This window comes from Protobothrops mucrosquamatus, unplaced genomic scaffold, assembly GCF_001527695.2.
Source record: "Protobothrops mucrosquamatus isolate PMUCROS unplaced genomic scaffold, P.Mucros_1.0 scaffold2185, whole genome shotgun sequence".
NCBI lineage: Eukaryota > Metazoa > Chordata > Lepidosauria > Squamata > Viperidae > Protobothrops > Protobothrops mucrosquamatus.
This window is the reverse complement of record NW_015388278.1, coordinates 159,647-180,504: the sequence shown is the minus strand read 5'-3', so window position 1 is coordinate 180,504 and position 20,858 is coordinate 159,647. Positions and strand designations below refer to the sequence as shown.

The window sequence follows — 20,858 nt, the reverse complement described above, 5'->3', positions numbered from 1 at the left end:
CGGAGCTCCGCTGGGATTTGGTTAATTGGTTGTTTATTTTACACTAGCAAGTTCCATTGAGAAGCAGGGCATTATCTGCCCATGTATTATGTAGGAGATGTTCATGCAGAGCTTTGGACAAGTAAAAGATAATTTGTCCTGCTGTTTCCTATCTGGGCTACAGAAAGCATTTCCCATATATGATGATGTTATCCATTAAGTTGAGTCCGACTCTTGGCGATTCTATGGGCCAGGTCTCATATCTCTCTCTCTCTCTCTCTCTCTCTCTCTCTCTCTCTCTCTCTCTCTCTCTCTCTCTCTCTCTCTCTCTCTCTCTCTCTCTCTCTCTCTCTCTCTCTCTCTCTCTCTCTCTCTCTCTCTCTCTCTCACACACACACACACACACACACACACACACACACACACACACGACTGTTCAAAGTTACAATGGCCCTGAAAACAGTGACTTACGTCTGTTTTTCACACAACTGTTGCAGCCTCCCCGTGGTCAAATGATCAAAATTCACTTGGCAATTGGTTTATATTTATGACGGTTGCAGTGTCCCAGGGTCATGTGACTCCCTTTTGTGACCTGACAAGCAGAGTCAACAGGGGAAGTCAGATTCACTGTGTTACTAACTTAACAACCGCAACGATTCACGTAACAACTGTGGCAAGAAAGGTCAAAATGGTGCAGAAGTCACTTAACAAACGTCTCCCTTGGCAATATAAATTTTTGGGCTCAGTTGTAGTCGTAAGTTGAGGACTGCCTGTACTACACTATACCCCTACAGACACACCTCACTTGATTTGAGCCAAAAGCTGAAAAGGGAATTTTTCCAGATAGATTTGAAACTGTTGACAAATGGACAAATCTGATTTTGGCTGACTAGCACATTCTTGTGAGTAACATAACTGCCAAGATAGCAGTTTTCAGAAAGAGCCCTTTCTTCGATTCTACCTGGAGAACTTGGAGATTGAACCCAAGACCTTTAGCAACACAATGCACAAATTATTTCCTCTAATAGGCAAGACTCCACTGGGTCTTGAGGGAGCAGTAGGGAACAGATTGGGATACGTAGAAGGCAGGATAGGAGGATTATGTGAGAAATATGTCAGAAACCAATATGTACACATGGTGTTATGAGGAATGTACAACAGTTCATTCCATCTAATTGTATCCATCTAGAGTAGACATGTCAAACTCGCGACGTCACGGAGCTTTTTCCCCATTGCTGGCAATGAGGTGGGTGCGGTTTCCTCGTGATCAGTTTGACACCCCTGATCTAGAGCAAAACTGGAGAAGCTCCATCCCATTGGTTTAATTCAGTCCAGCAGATTCGTATACACATACACAAAAAAAGTGCTGCATTAGGCTATCTTACCCAGGATGCTGTGACTGATGTACAGTGTCTATTCCAGTGCATTCTGAAAACTCAGAAATATAGTCAACAGGTTAATAGTCATCTTCATCATTGCATCCTAGAAGTTGAAATTCAACTTCTAGGATGCAATGTAACTCCTTGTGACTCTAGAATTAGTAAACAGCCATCAAGCTTGCTAGCCATGGATCATCCAATCATCCATGAACTTGTCCATTTGAAGACTAATAGAATGAATGATACATGATACATTCACAATCATTTTGGAAATAAATTTCATAATGCATTGCATAATGTAAAAACAAATTATCCTTGAATCCTCTGGTGAGATCTCTTCCCTTCTCCAAGGACCATCTCCCATCACTGATGGTGAGAGAACCAACTCTTACAGGACACTAGCTTGCAGTGTCTGCAATAGTAATAGGAGATTGTAATTTTAGGAAGGAAGAATTTCTCACCTTCAAGCTGAAGAACTGTAGATAGATTAGTCCATCCTTGGAGTTGAATTGACTTCCCATCCCTAATCCTGATTTTTAAATATGCCAGTTTGCTATTGTTGATACTCTTGTCAAAGCCACAGAAGACTTTCATGTATACTTTTCTCATGGAATTTGATTTGTGTGATACCTGAATCTGTTTTGCAAATAGTATATTGATCCGATTTAATATGTGATGCTTTTCTTGGCTTAATGCAGACTTGACTTGTTAAAGGAGTCCAGTATTGTATTTGAGAAGACCCTCTTCTTCAAAAGTCTCTTGCGCTTTTTAATATTTTTGTTCTGTTGTTTTATTTATTTTTATGATTTTTTAAAAGTGGTAGCTGCTTTGAAAAAGATTGAGATAGCTTATTTTTTTAAAAAAATAAATAAAAGCCATATGTTGAGTTTGAAAAAGAGAAAATTGATGGTATATTACAAAAACTTGGATTTTACACTATCTTGGTTTTTGATGGCTTGGTAAGTAGGACAATTTTCACATTGCTTAGTGATAGTAATTCCAGCATCCCTGGTTGCAATCATTAAACAAAGACTCTGTATGTTGTTAAATGAGGACCTCAAGTGACTGTGATGTTTGGCTTCCTGCCTGCTTCCCCATTGACTTTGTGTTTTTGGGAAACCAGCAGAGAATATAGAAAATCACAATCAGGTTGCAGGGATGCTACAAGAGTCAAAACTAAGGGGGGTGGGGCGTCATAAGTACCACTTGTTCAGTGCCATTGTAACTTTGGACAGTCGCAGTAGAAAATATTCATAACCTAAAGACTACCTGTGCACGAAGGAGGATGTTGGCTTCTTTGTTGGCAGTCTGGTGCCCTGTCCTCCAAATGTGTTCAACTTCAGTTCCCAGAATCCTGGAGCCATGATACCTATTCGCCTGTTGGTTACAGAATTTTTAGAGATTTTTCCCAGTGCATCTGGCAGCAGGGTTAGAAGTTCTGCCCTACTCCTCCTCTTCTTCATTTAGAATCCTGTCATTTTAAACCTTGAAAGTGTGTTAACCATTGGACACGTGTCACTTTTCTTTCTTCAGTTGATCATGTTGTTCCTGAGCCGGGCACCAGTTTGATTGCGGCATTTGATCAGTGGCGAGAATGGGCAGACAGCAAGACCTGCTGTGATTACTCTTTGCATATGGACATCACAGAGTGGCACAAAGGGGTTCAGGAGGAGATGGAAGCCTTGGTTAAGGATCACGGTAAGTCCTGACAAATTTTGAGTACCTGCGCGAGAGTCATATTCTAGGCTAGTGCCAAGTGAGCTGGGTACTAGTTGTTGTCTAAAAATGTACTTTCCAGTTTCTCTCGGTGGGAGAATTTCCCCTTGTTCAAACTGGGATGAATCAACCTGGAGACATTATAAAGCAGTGAGGAACTTTTGGACTAAATGGCCGTGATCTAGTTTTCTTTTGTTCCAACATTTAGCTAGCAGCTGTGACGGGCATTTTCAGAGGGCAGAGTCAGTTTTGCTTTGTGGTGTACCTCTTGGCAGCTCATAGGTTGAGAGGCTGTGTTATTGAGAGGCACAGAGGCACACCACAAAGTGGCTTGCTTTGCCTCTGAAGATGCCAACCACAGCTGCTGGTGAAATGTCAGAACAAAAGAAAACCAGACCACAGCCATTCAACCCAAAAACTCATCACTGCCTCTCTGATGCCAGCTGTGAAAGCCTACAAAATAAAGCAATACGTGAAATTATACCAAGCCTTAGAGTTAACGATATTAGTTAATGCTGCACTGAGCATTCTGAACTTGTGCATATTAGAGCTATTATGGGATAGGATTTGCCCAGCCCATAGCAACAGACTGGTGTTCTCCACACTCGTTGGAGGTCAGTTCCTACAATTCTATAACCAGTGGAAGTTGCATTTGAACATGACTGTTGGACACCAGGTCTAGGCTAAAGATACACTTCATCATTGCTATTCTAGATTCCTCTGTAAATGGACTGCTGATTCACTTTCAGTCTCTCTTTCTAACAGGAGTCAATTCCTTCTTGGTGTATATGGCTTTCAAGGACCATTTTCAGCTAACAGATTCCCAGGTAAGATTGCTGAGCAGGTTCTGAACATCGCACTTCTACCTTAATCCTAGGCTGGTCCAGGTTGCATTCCACAGTATAAGTGGCTCTGTGAGAGCTGGATGAACAGGAATATCCTATTCCCAAATTAAGAAGTAGACAAAATGAGTTGGCTTCTTCCTGAACAAACTTGTGTCAAGGAATTTGGCAGTTCCCTGCAGCTGGGTTGAAAGCAAACGCTTGAGTAGCAAGTACAACGTTGGAATTTGTGCTAGTCGCTGGAGCTTTTTTTTTTAAAAAAAAAAAAACCTTCCCAAGCACATTCCTTTTCTTTTTTCCCCACTATTGTCATTTGGATAATAAGTTGAACTCTGGCAAGGAAAACAAAACACAACTGTCCTTGTTCCTATCAGTCAGAATTTAATGCATGCAAACACATTTGAACAAGGTTCTGGAAAGTGATTTCTCCATTAATGTTCAAAAACGACCAAATTTCTTTCTTTTCTTTTTTTTCCTGTTTCTCTCCTTATGAAGACAACTTCAATTTCTTTTTCTCTCTCTCTCTTCCTCTCCTCCTAGACTCATTTGGAATCAGGTGGAAATTTAATAATAAATAAACAGATGAACAACCTTCTAAACACTTTCTCTCTCAGTTCACTTGATCACTCTTTTGTTCTAGATCAGCCTTCCCAACCTAGCCTCTTTCAATAACGGATGGAAGTATATTTCCCCAAGTTCTATTGGAATTGTGGGTGTGGTGGCCAGCTGTTTGAGTGGATCTAAATTTCCATGCAAATGGACTTGAACTGCTAAAGAGCAGCAGGAGAATAACATCGCTTATGTATTAAATGTTTGACTCATCATTAACCAGAATTTTCCAGATTCTTTTGTTTGTAGGCATGTGTGTGAAACAAGATGACCTTTGAGCCGTTTTAGCAAGGTTGACTTATGCTTTTAATTTAATTAGCTGTTAGCCTTAGCCTAGAGCCTTTACTGCAGAGTTGATTGTATCAGGACTATAGTTTCAAATCCTCCCTTGCCTTTGGTACATCATGTCCAACCTTGGGAGGACCTTTTCCTTCCAGAGTAACCTATTACATTCTTCTCTAGCAATATTTTAAAGTGGAATAATATCTTGCCAGGCTGTGGAAGAACGGTGGTATAATTGAAAATATCCATACGGGGCCCTGCCTTTTTAGAGTTTTGATATTGCTCAAAACTCATTTGGCCAGGATAAGATAGATCAGGGGTCTTCAAACTTGGCCCCTTTATGACTTGTGGACTTCAGCTCCCAGAATTCCTTAGCCAGGCATGCTGGCTGAGGAATTCTGGGAGTTGAAGTCCACAAGTCATAAAAGGGCCAAGTTTGAAGACCCCTGAGATAGATGGTTGAATGGGTTTGCAAAGATCCAGTTATAGAGTCTTTGATGTTGGTGTTGAAGAAGATTGCCCAAATGTAAATCACGGGGAAAGTGATTTATACAGACAACAACAAATTTAAGTAGCATTTTGTGGCTGATAGCAGTGGGGGGAAAAATAATGTAGAGTCAGACAGCATCTCATTTGTTTTAGTCATAAGGAATTTTTGCCCTAAGTCTGAAAATCCCTGGACATTGTCCAAATAAACATAGAACTGAGGTCAATGACCTTTAAAAGACTTTGAAGTTTGAGAGTAGGAATCTGAGTTCTTAAAGTAACATGGAATGGATTGGGAAGTAGCTCAGGAAAATGCATGTTTTCTTTTTCTTTTTCCACAGATTTATGAGGTCCTGAGCGTAATCCGTGACATTGGTGCAATAGCTCAGGTCCACGCTGAGAATGGTGACATCATTGCAGAGGTAACTCCTGTTTGCAGGGCTGTTAGTAGCGTTTCCAAATGGGCTGATTACACACGGGATTCAGAATTTGGCCGTACAGTTTGCAAAGGATGTTAAAAAAAAGGATGGCGTTAGAATGAGACAATAGCCCAGAATGTATTTCATCAGAGAAACATGCTTGCCAAATGGATATGATGTGAGAATTACATTAAAAGATCCAAATAGTAGGAGAAATGTATATGCTATTAATACTCTCGTGCCTGTTTGATTGTTTGTAACCATCAAATGGGCGAAACAGTGCATTGTAAGGCAACGTTTTTTTTCAATTAATGTGTGCCAGAAATGAGCTCACTTACAAAATGCTTCTGAAATCCAGGATCTGTGACTCACGTGTGATTGAAATTTGACAAAGCTATGGATGTTTCAGTGCTGCCACGTTGCTGTGGTCAGCTGCCGTCATGTGATTGTCATTTCCCAAGCTCCCTGCCAGCTTCCCATAAGGAAAATCACTGGGGGAACCGGAAGGAAGGCAGAAGGCACCCCTCCCCTGCTACTTTTTTTTGCCTGCCTGTGGTCATTAAGGAAATATCTCTGAGACAGTGATCCAGTGGGTTGTGGGTTGTCTCGTGTGCAACTAAAAGTAAACTGACTTTAAATCAACATTACAATAAATTGTAAACTCGGTGAAAAATGGCGGAGAATACAATTAGACTAATGAGAAACAAATGGTACCAAACCTGAAAGATCCCATAGGGCTAATGCAAGAATACAGATATTTGAAGCTTGCAGTCTTTAGTCCCTGTAAGGTGCTCCTGAGATAGAGAGCTGGAGAACATCTAGTATAGGCTAAAACAAGATTGTGATTGAGTATATTGTAAGAGCCAGCATCATCTCAGTATGTGGTGTAGACCAGACCATCGCATTAAGCCATGTTATGGTTTCCTTATTTGGGTGGAATGTTTGTTAATACAGCAGTTGTTTTCTGTCATCTGAGGCAGGAGTCTCCAACCTTGGCAACTTGAACATTTGTGGACTTCAACTCCCAGAATTCAAAATGCCTCATGTTGAATGGAGAATTCTGGGAGTTGAAGTCTCCAAGTCTTAAAGTTGCCAAGATTGGAGATCTCTGATCTTGCAAGGGGATCATTAGCATGTTATATGAACCCCACCTAGAAATTGGCCAAGTTGATAGAAGACCTTCTGCTAGAGTGGAGCTAGAGGACCTAGTTCAGAATTCTTAGATCTGAAATTGGCTAATCAAGTAAGTTTGATCTCTGTCCTTTTTCCTTTTCCTTAGGAGCAGCAAAGGATCTTAGAACTGGGAATCACTGGTCCTGAAGGACATGTTCTGAGCAGGCCTGAAGAAGTGAGTGCATTACAATGTTTAGCATGTTCCTTGGTTTTGGCTACATTCCAGAGGCCAGCAAAATTGCTGGAGCAGTGCATCCTAAATTCAACTATTTGTATTCTGTATTTAGTGGGTCTCTAAATAGAAAAGCCACTTGCATTTTATATGCACAAAGTTTGTGGGTAAAGCTTTTGCATCTTTTAAGGTTTTTTTTAATAGTGTTGAGAAAGTAAATTTTTTTCACTACTGAATGTGTTAAAAGAAAATTGACTTTAGAAATTCTTTCACAATAGAACACGTTCAAAAGTAAACGAGTAAAGTATTTTTTTTTTATTTGTTTAGTGGTAGGTACACTTTTTCACTGTACAAGCCTGCCTCCAGCCACTCTTGCCATACATATTTTCTCATTAAACCCCATGGAAACTTGGTCCCTTGGCCCTTAAAAAGTCCTCGGATGAATTCCCTTCTCTTGTAAAAAAACAGAAAAGGAAATCACCCAATTTCTTTGGTGACAGGTGGAAAATTTCAGAAGGTTGTTTTATGTCTCAAGAAGGAGGAGAACAAAGCTGTGAAAGATGGTTGAATACCTCCTTTGAGTGTAGATGTTCCTAGTTTTGATTGTCAGTATCTCCAAAACAATTTTTCGAAAAGAATTTAATGTGAAATCTGGAAAAGTTGCTGGGCCTTGTAAACAGTAACAACTAAAAGCATGTAAACCATTATGTTCCAGAGGAAGAGCATTCCAAGGAACTCTGTTCTTCTTCCTCGTCACTGAGCCAGCTGTTTAGGCAATGAACCAGCAGTTTACTGGAAGTAATTCCCCTGAAACAGAGAGTGCTCTGTATGGGCTGTATACGGTCAACTCCAGTACGTTCCATATCTGGAATAGGAAGTCTTGTTCCTATTTAGTACTGACCTAGATTGGCTAAGAAGCCGTTGACCTGATAAGCTCCGTGTGGGTGTTGGTTTTGAAAGAGCTTCTAAAGGAGGGAGCACCAGCGGTGGTGGAAAGTGACAAGTGAGCCAGATTCTTCTGCCAGGAGGTGGAGGAAGCATCCCAGAAGGTTTTGAGTTTTGAGTGGGAGAAATGCAATCCAGGTAGTCTTCAACTTAACAACAGTTGGTTTGGTGAACCATTCAAAGTTAGAACGGCACTGAAAAAAAAAAGTAGTTTAGGATCGTTTTTCACACATACGACTATTGCAGCATCCTCACGTTTATGTGATCAACATTTGCAACTGACTCGTATTTATGGCGGTTGCAGCGTCCTGGGATCATGTGATCATCTTTTGCGACTTTCTGACAACGGGGAAGCCAAGAAATGTCATAAAAAGGGGCAAAACTCTCTGAACTGCTTAGCAACGGAAATCTAGGGGTCCGTCGTGGTCCTAAGTTGAGGACTACCTGTACTGGAAAAAAAAAACAGGTGAAAAATTTGACTTGGAGGCCAGGGGAGTGGAAGGAGATGGAAAGCAGATAGTCTTGCCGAGATGGAGGAAAACAGGTCTCCTCATCTCTCTTATTTTCCCAATAAATTGTTGCAGAGTTCATATGCTTTTTTGCATTGCTCCCAAATTGACATCCTTAGCTATGCATCACTGAAATTAGGTCTGTGGTGAACAGGTTCTCAGATTAATTCAATTCAGAATAGAGCTGGAAGAGGTCCTAGAGGTCTTCTAATCCAGAGGTCCTCAACCTTTTGGATACCAGGGACCGGTTCCGTGGAGAGAGGTTTTTCTATGGACCGGAGGGGGCGTGGTTTTGTGTGCTGCCTGCATCCTGTAGATGGGGCTTTCCTTGTTTGTGCAGACCGGTTGCTGGCATGCCGCGGCCCAGTACTGGTCCATGGACCGGGGGTTGGGACCTCTGTTCTAGTCCAACCTGCTGCTCCTGGAATTAAGTAAAAACTTCCTAATAGAGTCAACAATTAATCAGTGGACTAGACTCACTAGATGACTTTGGGCCCATCACATCTCTTCATTCAAAGCAATATCACTGAGTTGTTTGGGGGGATAAAATTGGAAGAGGGAATCCTGCAGCAGCCCCTTTAAATTCCAAGAAATTATTATATGGGAGAACAAATGTCTTGGCACCAGGGGGTTAACTTCTTTTTTTTTTGGCAATGCTAGAATTGTGACTAAGCTCACCTGGGCTGGGACTGCCACAAAAACCTGAAAGGCGACATTTTATAGCCGTGTTTTCCCATTCCCAAGATTGCGGCAGCATTTAATGTGGCTTTTACCTTTGGGACTTGGGTTCTTTGCACAATCTAATAAAGATTGATTGATTGATTGATGATTGATTGATCTCTGCTTCTTTGTCCTTCTCTCTGCCTGCCTAATAGGTGGAGGCCGAAGCTGTGAACCGGGCCATAACCATTGCCAACCAAACCAACTGCCCCTTATACATCACCAAAGTGATGAGCAAAAGTGCCGCAGAAGTGATTGCCTTGGCCAGAAAGAAGGGTGAGCTCTATTAATAGAATAGAATCAAGATTACGCGAAGTGTTAATACCACTTTACAAGGCCTTGGTAAGGCCACACTTGGAATACTGCATCCAGTTTTGGTCACCACAATGTAAAAAAGATGTTGAGACTGTAGAAAGAGTGCAGAGAAGAGCAACAAAGATCATTAGGGGACTGGAGGCTAAAACATATAAGGAACAGTTGCTGGAATTGGGTATGTCTAGTTTAACGAAGAGAAGGACGAGGGATGACATGGTAGCAGTGTTCCAATATCTAAGGGGTTGCCCCAAAGAAGAGGGAGTCACGCTATTCTTCGGAGCACCTGGAGGACAAGAAGCAATCAATGGAAAGTTATCAAGAAGAAAACCAACCTAGAACGAATGAGAAATCTGACAGTGAAAACAATCAATGGAATGGCTTGCTTTCAAAAGTTGTGTGTGCTCCAACACTGGAAGTTGTGGGTGCCTCTTCTCACTGGAAGAAGAGACTGGACAGCCACTTGTCTGGAATGGTGCAGGGGTTTGAACTAGAAGACCTCCAAGGTCCCTTCCAACTCTTTGTTATTTTGTTCTGTTATTCTGTTAAGCCTGATGAGGGAAAACATGACTAATTTTTCCATTCTTGTTTCATAGCAACTTGTCATAAATCTCCCAAATGGTGGGATGTCTAGCTGGACTTCTTAACTTCCAGAGCGGCTGAATTTTTGCCGGGAGCTGGTTGCACATTCCAAGTAGCTTGTTAGGCTGCTGGCTGTTTAAATCCCATTTCCTTTCTGTAGCTTTGCTAGTGCTACTTTGCAAATAGGAAAGTGAGCTCATCTTTTTAGTCCCCGCTTGCTAACACTGCCGTTCTTTTATATTCCCTTCTTGGTCTCCACCCCGCCCTGCTAAGCAGGATTCCCTCCAACAGCTTCTTCCGTCTTTTATTTACACAAAACATAAACCTGCTTTTCCATATGTCAGTGCAGCAAGCCAGACAAACAGGATTTTGATTTCCCTGCACTGACTGTTCCCTGCAAATCCAGAACTGGATTAAAGAGGGTGCTTCAAGATTGGTAGGCTATTTGGGAGTCCCAAATATGAAGTGGAGGTGCTCTGTTTATATGTTCAGCTGGACAACTGAACTGGACAGAGTTCCTTCATCTGAGCAAAGGCACTAGATCAGGGGTTTCCAATTTTGACAACTTTTAAGACTTGTGTCTATGGAGATTCTCAGTCATCCAGGTCATAGTGGATGAGGAGTCCACTATGAAAGAGAAGTCAAAGAGGCCATCTACAGGTCAAAATTGAACAGCCCTCTCTCAACAGAGGGGATACACCATCATCTATCTCCAGTCTACAATACAATCCTTTCAGCAGTTCCAAGAAGGTTCCACACCCATTTGCACTACTCAGGTGATCCTGACAACACAGGCAAATCTCCAGGTGGCTTCAACGACTCTCTAAAAGAATGCAAATGACCAGCCGTCTGTAAGGAGTACAAATACTTCCATTCCCCCACCATCCAGTCAGAGCTGAAGAAGCTTCTTGGATGAGAAGCAAGACGTCTTCAAAGAAAAACAAGAAAGTCTAGTTGCCTCATGAAAAAACATGTTTGGGTTTAAGACTTGTGGCCTTCAACTCCCAGAATTTTGGCCGGGGAATTCTTGGAGTTGAAGTTCACAAGTCTTAAGGTTTCCAGCTTTGGTAAGCCCTGCATTAGATTAAGGTCTGGTGGTTGCTCTTTGCTCTTCTCTTATCTGCTTTTGGAGTGCTGGAAAAATGACCTGTATCCCTGGTATTTGGGAGTATATCCTTTGTGGGTGTCATAACTTCTGCCGCATTCCTCTTTCTGATAACAGGCACCCCCGTTTTCCTTCTGAAGACGGTCTTCAGCACTTTGAGATGAAGCTTCTGAAATAGGACAATCAAGTACCCACTTTTAGTACTGCAGTTTTGATGGTTGCCTGTTTGTTGCTCCCAATACAGAGGAGAACCAGAGCAGGAGTGCCCTGGGATGGGCCCAATTACCCTCCTTAACCTACCTCCACCCCCTGCACCCCCTTCCCAAAAGAATATAGCAGCATTTCACAGGGTTACAGTATGAAAATTGTGGCTTGATATGGTCCCCAATTTATGGTGGACTAGGAGCTGGTTTTTCTGAACAGCCTCATCCCTGCAAACCATTTGTAATGTAGCCTTTGTCACGTTCATGCTTTGCGCTTTGAAAACAAGTGCTTAAAAATAAGACTAAGGTGTGAAACAGTCTCAGAACATATATTTATTTCTGCTGCTCATCAGCAGATTCTTTTATTAGTCCCAGGCAAAAATATTTCCCCACAATTCCAGCCTTATTAGAATTTCCAGTTAAATAGCATTGAGAACACCTGTGCTCTTTGTTGTCTTGCATTGTTTTAAGTTTTATTCATTTTTTTATAATAAAGCTTCGTTAGATGTGCTGATCATAAGATGAAGGTTTTTTTCTTCTTCTCCTCCTTCCTTCCCTGCCTTTATGCAGGAAAGTATTTGAACAGGACATGATGCAGTCTAAATAAACCCAAGATTAATCAGATAAGGGTTTTTGTCTCTGGAGGTTTTATAGTGCGTAATAAACACTTTTATCTGTGCTCCTCAGCTTAACATGTGTTTCTGCAGAGTGCAGTCACTGAATTATGGCACGCTGAGGCCTTACTTTCTTTTATTTATCATCAGCTACTCTGTTGCATAGATTAAAAAAGAAACTGGCAAGGGGGTGAAGTTAAATGACTGGCAAGAGAGGGTTAAGAATCAAACAATAACAATAGGGTTAAATGCGATGCCTTGCAAAAAAAAGATTTCCCACTGCATCCAAACTGGGCCACTTAGACTGTGTTGGGAATACCTGCCTGGAATGGGAGTTGGGCGGCATACAAGTGTAAACCATAACAATAATAGGAGTAGTAGTAATAATAGGTGCCTTGGCCACTTGAACAGCATCGGAATTGACAACTTTACCATTGGTCAGTTGCAAAAGGCAGCTTTACTTGGAACAGACGATGCCTCTTAACACCTTCAAACATCCACATCTGCCTATCCCAGATCTTTGGGGTCGACTCGATAGGTGGATAAAAATGCCAAATCCATTCTGAACATCTGGCTGACTGTGACAAACCATAACAAATCCTGTAACGATACCTTTAACATCATCAAACAACATCTGCCTATCCCAGGTCCTTGAGAAGCACTCACTAGGCAGATAAAAATTCCAAATCCAATCTAAACATCTGGCTGACTTTTGCAACCAACCTTCATAATATGAACTTTGGGAAAACTAGCCTTCAGTGAATCTTGTCCTCAAAAACATCTGTCATTTATTTTCACTGAGCTTTGCAGTATGAAAACAGGTTCATTGCCTCATTTTTCAATAGGAGACCGGCAGCCTTCCTACTGAGAATGAACTATGCATTTTCCCACGGATCTCTTGTTCATTTCTTCATTGACACTAGAACAATGCCAAAAGCTCTCATTTTCCCCCTTTCCTTTTTTCAGTGTTCTTAACTAGCAGTGCTGGGAAAATACCTTGGCCAGAGTCCCACCAAGGGCTACATTAAACAGTACCATTCTTGAATCTGTATCTGCGTTGAATAAGGCACCTTCCAACGCTTATTTGTTTGCCTGCATGTTGATTAACCAAGTATTGTTTATGCAGCACTGCCTTCATGTTGATCCTTGGTGGATAGCAAATCTCACATCCATTTAAATCAGAGGTCCTCAACCTATTGGACACCAGGGACTGGTTCTGTGGAGAAAGGTTTTTCCGTGGATCCGAGAGTGCATGGTTCTGTGTGCTGCCTGCATCCCATGGATGGGGCTTTGCTTGTTTGTGTGGAACAGTTGCTGGCATGCCGCGGCCCGGTACCGGTCCACAGACCGGGGGTTGGGGACCCCTGATTTAAATGAAGGCCCCACCCTATAACCTGACTTTGCTCTGCTCTCCAGTTCTTCTTTCATAGTAAGCCAAGAATGAAGGCGAGTTGTTTACGAACCTCGCAGTAATTCTCCTGTTCATGCGATCTTGATCAACAGGCACTGTGGTGTACGGTGAGCCCATTGCAGCAAGCTTGGGTACCGACGGATCTCATTACTGGAGTAAAAACTGGGCCAAAGCAGCTGCTTTTGTCACTTCACCACCACTGAGTCCTGACCCAACCACTCCGGACTTCCTCAATTCTCTGCTGTCCTGGTGAGTTGGAGGTAGTGGCGATCCTTATATGAGTTGATTCTGATCTCAAAACATGGGAAATGTGTGTCAAAGTAGGAAGAAAAAAAAAATCTGTGTTTCATGCAGTTGGCTTGGATTTGCACCGAGTTGTATTAAAAGACTTGTCTTCACGCCCTCTCTTCCTCTTTGATTTATTCACCTCCTCTGCATTACTGTGGGATATTTGAGACCCAGCCTGAGAATGCGGCCCCAGGTTCTATCAAGGAAAGTTTTACGATGCAACTATATCCTCTTCCGCACTGCTGTGATTAAACCTGGGAAACTTTTCAAAACGTGTGGCTCAGAATTCCAGCCCTTCCTCCCAAGCTAAGATTTAAGACCACGGCTGGTAATAAAGAGGTGATTTATAAAGATGAATAATTTGTAGTCCTACCTAACGTTTGTTTCATGCAGTGAGCATTGATTTAAGTGCAGGTTTTCTTTTTTTGCTTTTGCTGTCATTTTGACATTGATGAATAGAGCAACTTTTGTCTTCTGTTTCCAGCGGAGATCTCCAGGTTACTGGCAGTGGCCACTGTACTTTCAATACTGCCCAGAAAGCTGTTGGAAAGGACAATTTCACTTTGATCCCACAAGGAACCAATGGAACTGAGGAACGGATGTCCATCATCTGGGATAAAGCCGTGGTAGGTTGCTATTGTTTGGGTTGGGATGAAGTCTGCCAGTGCCAAACCTGTCAACTGTCTGTAACCAAGTTCCCTGCAGCCACGGCTTGGCAGAAGCTTTCCAATGCCAACTTAGTTGATGAACATTGATAGAGGTGACGTGAATCCGTTGGCATCTAGGGAATAAATTTGGACATTCAGATCAGTATCGGTAGCAAAGCATTTAGGGATTCTCCCTTGCTTTGATAGGACGGTATCATTTGAGATCACATTGTGATTAGCATTCATCTAGTTCTGTAACTGTAATGATATGTGGGAGTGGCAGACAGGAGGAAGAACTGTAGCCTAGACAATCATTATGCAAAAGGGATCTCACCCCTTGGAAAGAAAAGGGGCAGGAGAAGCATTTCATAAAGGACTCATCCTAGTTTTCTGGAAAGCAGAATAAATTTGTACCTGGGCAATAGAGTTCAAAAGCAAATAAAGCCAAAGAATCAGGCGTAGCCCAACAAAATAATTCCTTTTGTAGGCAGCTTGAAATTCCCCTTCCCCCTCTCAGAACAGGATGGGCATGGATGAGCACAAGCTGTTTCTTTGATGACCCCATTAGTTCCCCCCCCCCCCTACTGCTGGATTGGTTTTTCCAGTGTGACCCTTCTTTGATTTAGGTTACTGGCAAAATGGATGAGAACCAGTTTGTTGCTGTCACTAGCACCACAGCAGCCAAGATCTTCAATCTGTATCCACGGAAGGGGCGCATTGCAGTGGGATCTGATGCTGACCTGGTGATCTGGGATCCAGACAGCGTCAAGACGTTCTCAGCCAAGACGCATAACATAGTAAGTTTGCAGATTAAAAACTAGGGCAGTATACGGGTGAAAATGCCGGACTGTGGTGGGAAAACCTAGGGGCTGGCACACCATTCATCACAGAACAGCCTTGATGCCATAGGGGATGGAAGTTAAGCCTGGAGTAGACTTCTGCATCGCTGCGTGTCATGGAACCTAGGCGTCTGTCGTCTGGAGATGGTTGCATAATTGTTGCATTTATAGTTCTGCAAATGTTAACATTCTGGGTAGGGGCGCTCAAACAACAAAGCACCAACAGGAAGCCAGAACAACCGATCAGCATGCAGGATACATATCTCCGCATAACGTGTAGTTGAGATTTGGGAGTTGTGTGTTTCGGCATGCCTGCAACCATTTGCAACCTATGTTTACCCATCAACCCCTTCACAGCATAGGTGTGCGTCTACACCTATGCCCTGTTGCAGAAAAGCCTAAATCAAACTTTCCTTCTATCAGCCCAACCTACCTTGATGATGGTTCTAGGGAAAGTGCTTTGAAATACATACTACCTCCTCCTACGCTGCTGGTCCAGTCAAGATCACAACCCAAATTTTGCCTTATCTTGACAAATAATGAAAACCTTGTCAGCCAAAGCTTGGCAAACATGTTTTGTAATATCTGTTAACCAGTGAGAAAAAGGCTAAATAAAAAAAAAACATTGACAGATTATGTTTTAAGTTATTTGGGGGTATTAAAAAGAAGAAAAGAACTCATCAGTTTATGGAAGATTGAAAATGGGGTGCTTTTTCTCCTTACATTTGGCAATCCCTAGTATGTGACGCAGAAAGAACTCTTCCTGAATATCTGCAAGATGGCACTAGTGAAATTCAATAGGCTTAGAAATGTATCAATATATTTGCATTTACATACACTCCCTTTTGGATTTATGCAAAGGTGTATTTGTAAGCGTTGTTTTTATCGATTTAGCAGAATACTAATCAAATTGAAAATAATGTTTGAGATTTGGTTTAGTGATTCCACTGTATATTTCAGCCCCGGTAGAAGTGGAGCAGAGCATTCTCTGAACATCTGCAATAGAAGCAGCGACACGGTCCAAAAAGAAATGTTGTAATTGACCTTTTGGATAATTTAATAGGAGTGTTTTCTGCTTCTTTGGCCTTGAGAAGAAAAAAAAGAGACAACAAGTGCTTTGTTGTCTTATTTACATCTCCTCTAGCTATTGGCAGAAAGCCCAGAGAATTTTTAGAAACTTTTAAGCCTTGAAAACCGGCATCTTGGTCTAATAAAAACATTACAGGTGTAGTCTTCAATTTGCCACCACAGTTGGGACCTGAATTTCTGTTGCTAAACAAGGCAGTTTTAAGAAACTCACTGCAATTGTTAGGTGAATCAGATAATTGTTAAGCAAATCCGGCTTTCCGCATTGATGTGGGCGGTTTACAGTGTCAGCATATTATCCCCATTAATCTGGGTCCTCATCTTACCGACCTCGGAAGGATGGAATGTTGAGTCAACCTTGAGGCAGTCAGGATCGAATGCCTGGCTGTGGGCAGAATTAGCCTGCAATACTGCATTCTAACCACTGCGCCACTATGGCTCCTAAATGATCACAAATGGTGATCACATGACCTTGGGAGACTGTAACCATTGTAAATAAATATATGCCAGTTGCAAAGTGCCTTAGTCCACAGGATCATGAGGATCCTTCAGCAGCTGTAAGCGCAAGTGTAAGTCATTGTTTTCAGTACTGTGGTAAGTTCAGATGATTACTATATGAATGGTTGTAAGCCAAGGACTACTTGTATCTCATTGGAGTTCTGTTTCTTCGCTTCTGATAAGTTCTGGTAGCCTTGGCTCACTCAAGGTCCTGTTGCTGTAGTGGGATCATCTTGCAGGATCTGGGAATGGCGGTCTTCCTGCCCTATGGAACATCTGCCTTGATGTCTGGGGAGCACGTGCAACGTGTTTCATGACCAAACTAGGTAATGTCATCAATGCTGATGATGTTACCTAGTTGAGTCATGAAAAATCTGCAAGAAAACCATCAAGCTCACAGCACCAAGGGCAACACAAATCTAACAGTGTTCATGCAATTCCAGAGATGACATTTCAAGGATGGATTCCTCATCAACTGTGGACCTGCCGCCTTTTGTCTTCCAGAACGTGGAGTATAACATCTTTGAAGGCATGGAGTGTCGTGGGTCTCCTTTAGTGGTCATCAGCCAAGGAAAAATTGTACTGGAGGATGGTAACCTCCACGCAACTGAGGGGTCTGGCCGATACATTCTTAGGAAACCGTTCCCTGACTTCGTTTACAAACGTATCAAAGCCAGAAGCAGGGTAAGTAGGTTGAATCACCACCACCTTTATTATCTGGTCTTGCAAATTATAAAGTAAATTTAAAACGGGTCTGTTAAAAGGAGAATCCAGCAGTTGGGCACATCTTGAAGATTAGCAGATTGCGTTGTTAGAAACCTCCGGATGCTTTTGATCAGGGGGTTGGAAATGTATGGAAATATAGAGAAGAATTATGAATTTGGACTGATCTCCAACTTCCAATCTGCAGGCTGGCTGAGTTTCTTGACAAAATATTGGTTAATACCTCAAAATATACAGCCTGCTTCTCAGTACCCATGTAGTCATATTTAATGTAGAGTAATGGTTCACACCATTACTCGGAACATCCCTCCATGAAGCAGTTCTTGATAGAAAATTTTTTTTTCTGTCTTGCAATCCAGGACTCACACTTAGTCTTTCGATGCTTTCGATGCTTCTGATTTGGAATCTGTTAGCAAAGGTGCTTCGTACAAAGTCCCACAACGGCCCTGGTGCACACTCTGTCAGAATATTTGAAGTTTCCTTAAATTTCATTGGAGCATGCAAGTCTGTCTCCTTGGGGCAAATATCCCCACAGGCCAACATTTTGCATGAGGTCTTGTAAGCTTTTGATGTTCTTCCACCGGCTGTTAGTGGTCTCACAAGCATACATGGGTTTAGGAGAGCAGAAGACTTTGAGGTAGTCTAGCATGGCCTGTTGAAGGTGTTGTGTTGACTATATAAGGAGATCATAAGCAGAAATACTTAAAACCGGGGGTGGGTGAGTGGGTTTCCAACCTTGGCAACATTAAGACTTGTGGATTTCGACTCCCAGAATTCCCCAGCCAGGTGTCCAACTTAGCAACTTTTAAGACCTGTGGACTTGAACTGAGAAGATAGGAATAGGTATAGGAGCCAAACAAAAACAAACTGGATTATTTATCCCTATATTGCCAGGCATTGTCTCATTCTTTTCTTTCTTTTCTTCCTTTCTGCCTTCCACATCACTTTTTTCCCAAGCTGGCTGAATTGAGGGGTGTCCCACGCGGTTTGTACGACGGCCCTGTTTGTGAAGTATCGGTGACACCAAAAACGGTCACACCAGCTTCCTCCGCCAAGACGTCCCCAGCGAAACAGCAGGCCCCACCTGTGAGGAATTTGCACCAGTCTGGATTTAGCTTGTCGGGTACATGCTTTCATGAGGCTAAACTATTGTCATGGAATGTTTGCTTTATTTGACTAGCATTCCAGGAGGGGAGGGGAGGGGAGGGGAGGAGACGGGGGAGAGGATGTAAGCGATTTCTGTTTGCTAGCTTAGAAGGTTCTGCTTACCAGTTCTGGTTCAGTGTTGTAGGAGGAAAATACAGACAGTACAGCTAAACGTAGCTGGGTTATCATCCCCTGGGACATGTTTTGGGTTGCTGGAATGGAGATCTCAGTGAGATACCTCAGCATATGCAAACTGCAGTTTCCGGAATGACTGACTGAAAAGATCGTAGTTCAGAATAATGCAACGACATTAGGCTATGCAGGTCGTCCTTGACTTACAACGGCTTACAATTGAGCGCAGATTTTTCATTGCTATAGCAAGTGAGTTTGGCCCCATTTTACGGCCTTTCTTGCCACAGTTGTCAAGTTAATTACTGCAGTTAAGTGAGTAAAATAGTCATTAAGTGAAGTTGGCTTCCCTATTGACTCTGCTTGTCGGAAGGTTGCAAAAAGGGATCACATGACCCCGGCACACTGCAACCGTCATAAATATGAGCCAGTTGCCAAGCCTCTGAATTTTGATCAAGAGACTGTGAGGATGCTGCAACAATCACTTTTTTCCAGATGGTCACTGAATGGTTGCAAGTCAAGGACTACGTGTGTGGTTTAGTTCACGGAGGAGGAGGAGGAGGAGGAGGTGGAGGTGGTGGTGCCACCGTAAAAAAACAAAACAAAAAACTGAGCAGCCATCGCAGTACCGATTCTATTGCCAGTCGAATAATCTTGGAAGACTTTTAATGAGATGACCTCACGCTTGTCTATGATAGTAGAAGACAGTCTTAAGTCTAAATGCCTTGAAAACTTAAACTATTAATGGGGGTGTGTGTTATTTTCAGATCTGCTTTTAAAAAGTGCAAGATAAGAAGAAATCAGTTAGGATTCCCCTGGCCCAAGCCATGCAGACTAAGCCAGTCTTCGTAAGGGATCTTCCCATTTCACCCATTCAGTACCGCAGTGGTCCGCAAACCCCTGGTCCGGGGATTGGTACCGGTCCGTGGCCCATTCGGAATCGGACTGCGTGAATGGCGGGCGAGCGTGCAAGGCTTCATTTGCGCATGTACAGGATTAGGTTGCGTGTGCGAAACCATACCCTCCCTCTCCACCACCAAGGCTGCCGGTCCGTGGAACCAGAAAAGTTGGGGACCACTGGAGTATGGAGCAAGTCCAGATGAAATGACTGTATTGATCAGTCGAATTTACCAGATTGCAGTCAGCCAAATCAACGCTTTAGACTTCGTTTGAAATCACCGTTGAATTGCTCACTTTAGATATGTGTACATCTTCAGTTTTTCACTCTGCTTCTCTCCCTCCCTCCCTCTTTCCAACTCGTAGGTGCACAGATCGACGATAATATCCCACGGCGTACTACACAGCGCATAGTTGCGCCCCCTGGTGGCCGTGCCAACATCACCAGCTTGGGTTAAAAACGACACCGCGGAGGAGAAAAAGTCCACTTAGCAGATGGTGGGAGAGGGTGGGGACACTTGAAAAGATCTTTTTAAAAAATTCTTTTAGAGCCTGTGATGGTTACTGTGGATGAGGCCATAATCTCTCTCTCTCTCTGTCTTTCTTCCTCTCCCTCTCCCCCTCCCCTTTTCCTTTATTGTTAACCATTTCCCACCCCATCTCTTCACAAAACCTACTTCTCCTTTCCTCCACATTTGGGAACAGACACCTCTCCTCTCCCACCCTCCCTTTTCTGCTTTTAAAAGAGATAAACATTGACGTGTAGAACTTGTAGTTGACGTGACCATGAGCATCATCGTTTCTTTGCTTTGCCTCTTTTATTTTTTTAATTTTCTTTTAAAGGAAGGATAAAGTGAATGTCCTGTGAGCTGCCTCTTCCCCCCCCCCCCCATCTATTAAGGTTGGGTTTAATAAAGGGTTTAAACTGGACATTTCCAAAACTGGACTCACCAATCATGCGACTTAGAACATGGGACTAACCATCCCAAACCCAAACCCATGGATGGCCTTCTTTCCAGTTAGAGGAAGATTTTTGTGCTGCTAAGTCAAGGTGTAATTGTGATGTGGAGAGAATGTATCCCATCTTATTTTGATATTTAATACCTTTATCCCACTCTTGAAGCAATTGAAGGATTCTTCACTTTCT

At 42.6% G+C, this 20,858-nt stretch overlaps 1 protein-coding gene across 2 annotated transcripts in view; it reads left to right on the top strand.

The window, feature by feature from the left end:
• LOC107295001 (dihydropyrimidinase-related protein 2) overlaps positions 1 to 20,169 on the top strand; it is a 36,059-nt gene extending 15,890 nt beyond the window's left edge. The window contains exons 3-14 of one of the 2 annotated variants that reach the window (XM_029285749.1): positions 2,892 to 3,056; positions 3,840 to 3,901; positions 5,635 to 5,715; positions 6,992 to 7,060; positions 9,387 to 9,507; positions 13,551 to 13,707; positions 14,231 to 14,372; positions 15,020 to 15,190; positions 17,321 to 17,500; positions 18,497 to 18,668; positions 20,014 to 20,019; positions 20,078 to 20,169. In XM_029285749.1, coding sequence (XP_029141582.1) covers positions 2,892 to 3,056; positions 3,840 to 3,901; positions 5,635 to 5,715; positions 6,992 to 7,060; positions 9,387 to 9,507; positions 13,551 to 13,707; positions 14,231 to 14,372; positions 15,020 to 15,190; positions 17,321 to 17,500; positions 18,497 to 18,668; positions 20,014 to 20,019; positions 20,078 to 20,169 — 1,418 coding nt within the window. The remainder of the gene's footprint in view (positions 1 to 2,891; positions 3,057 to 3,839; positions 3,902 to 5,634; positions 5,716 to 6,991; positions 7,061 to 9,386; positions 9,508 to 13,550; positions 13,708 to 14,230; positions 14,373 to 15,019; positions 15,191 to 17,320; positions 17,501 to 18,496; positions 18,669 to 20,013; positions 20,020 to 20,077) is intronic. The other variant, XM_015824288.1, reaches the window with a different exon arrangement.
• The last annotated feature ends 689 nt before the right edge of the window (positions 20,170 to 20,858 follow it).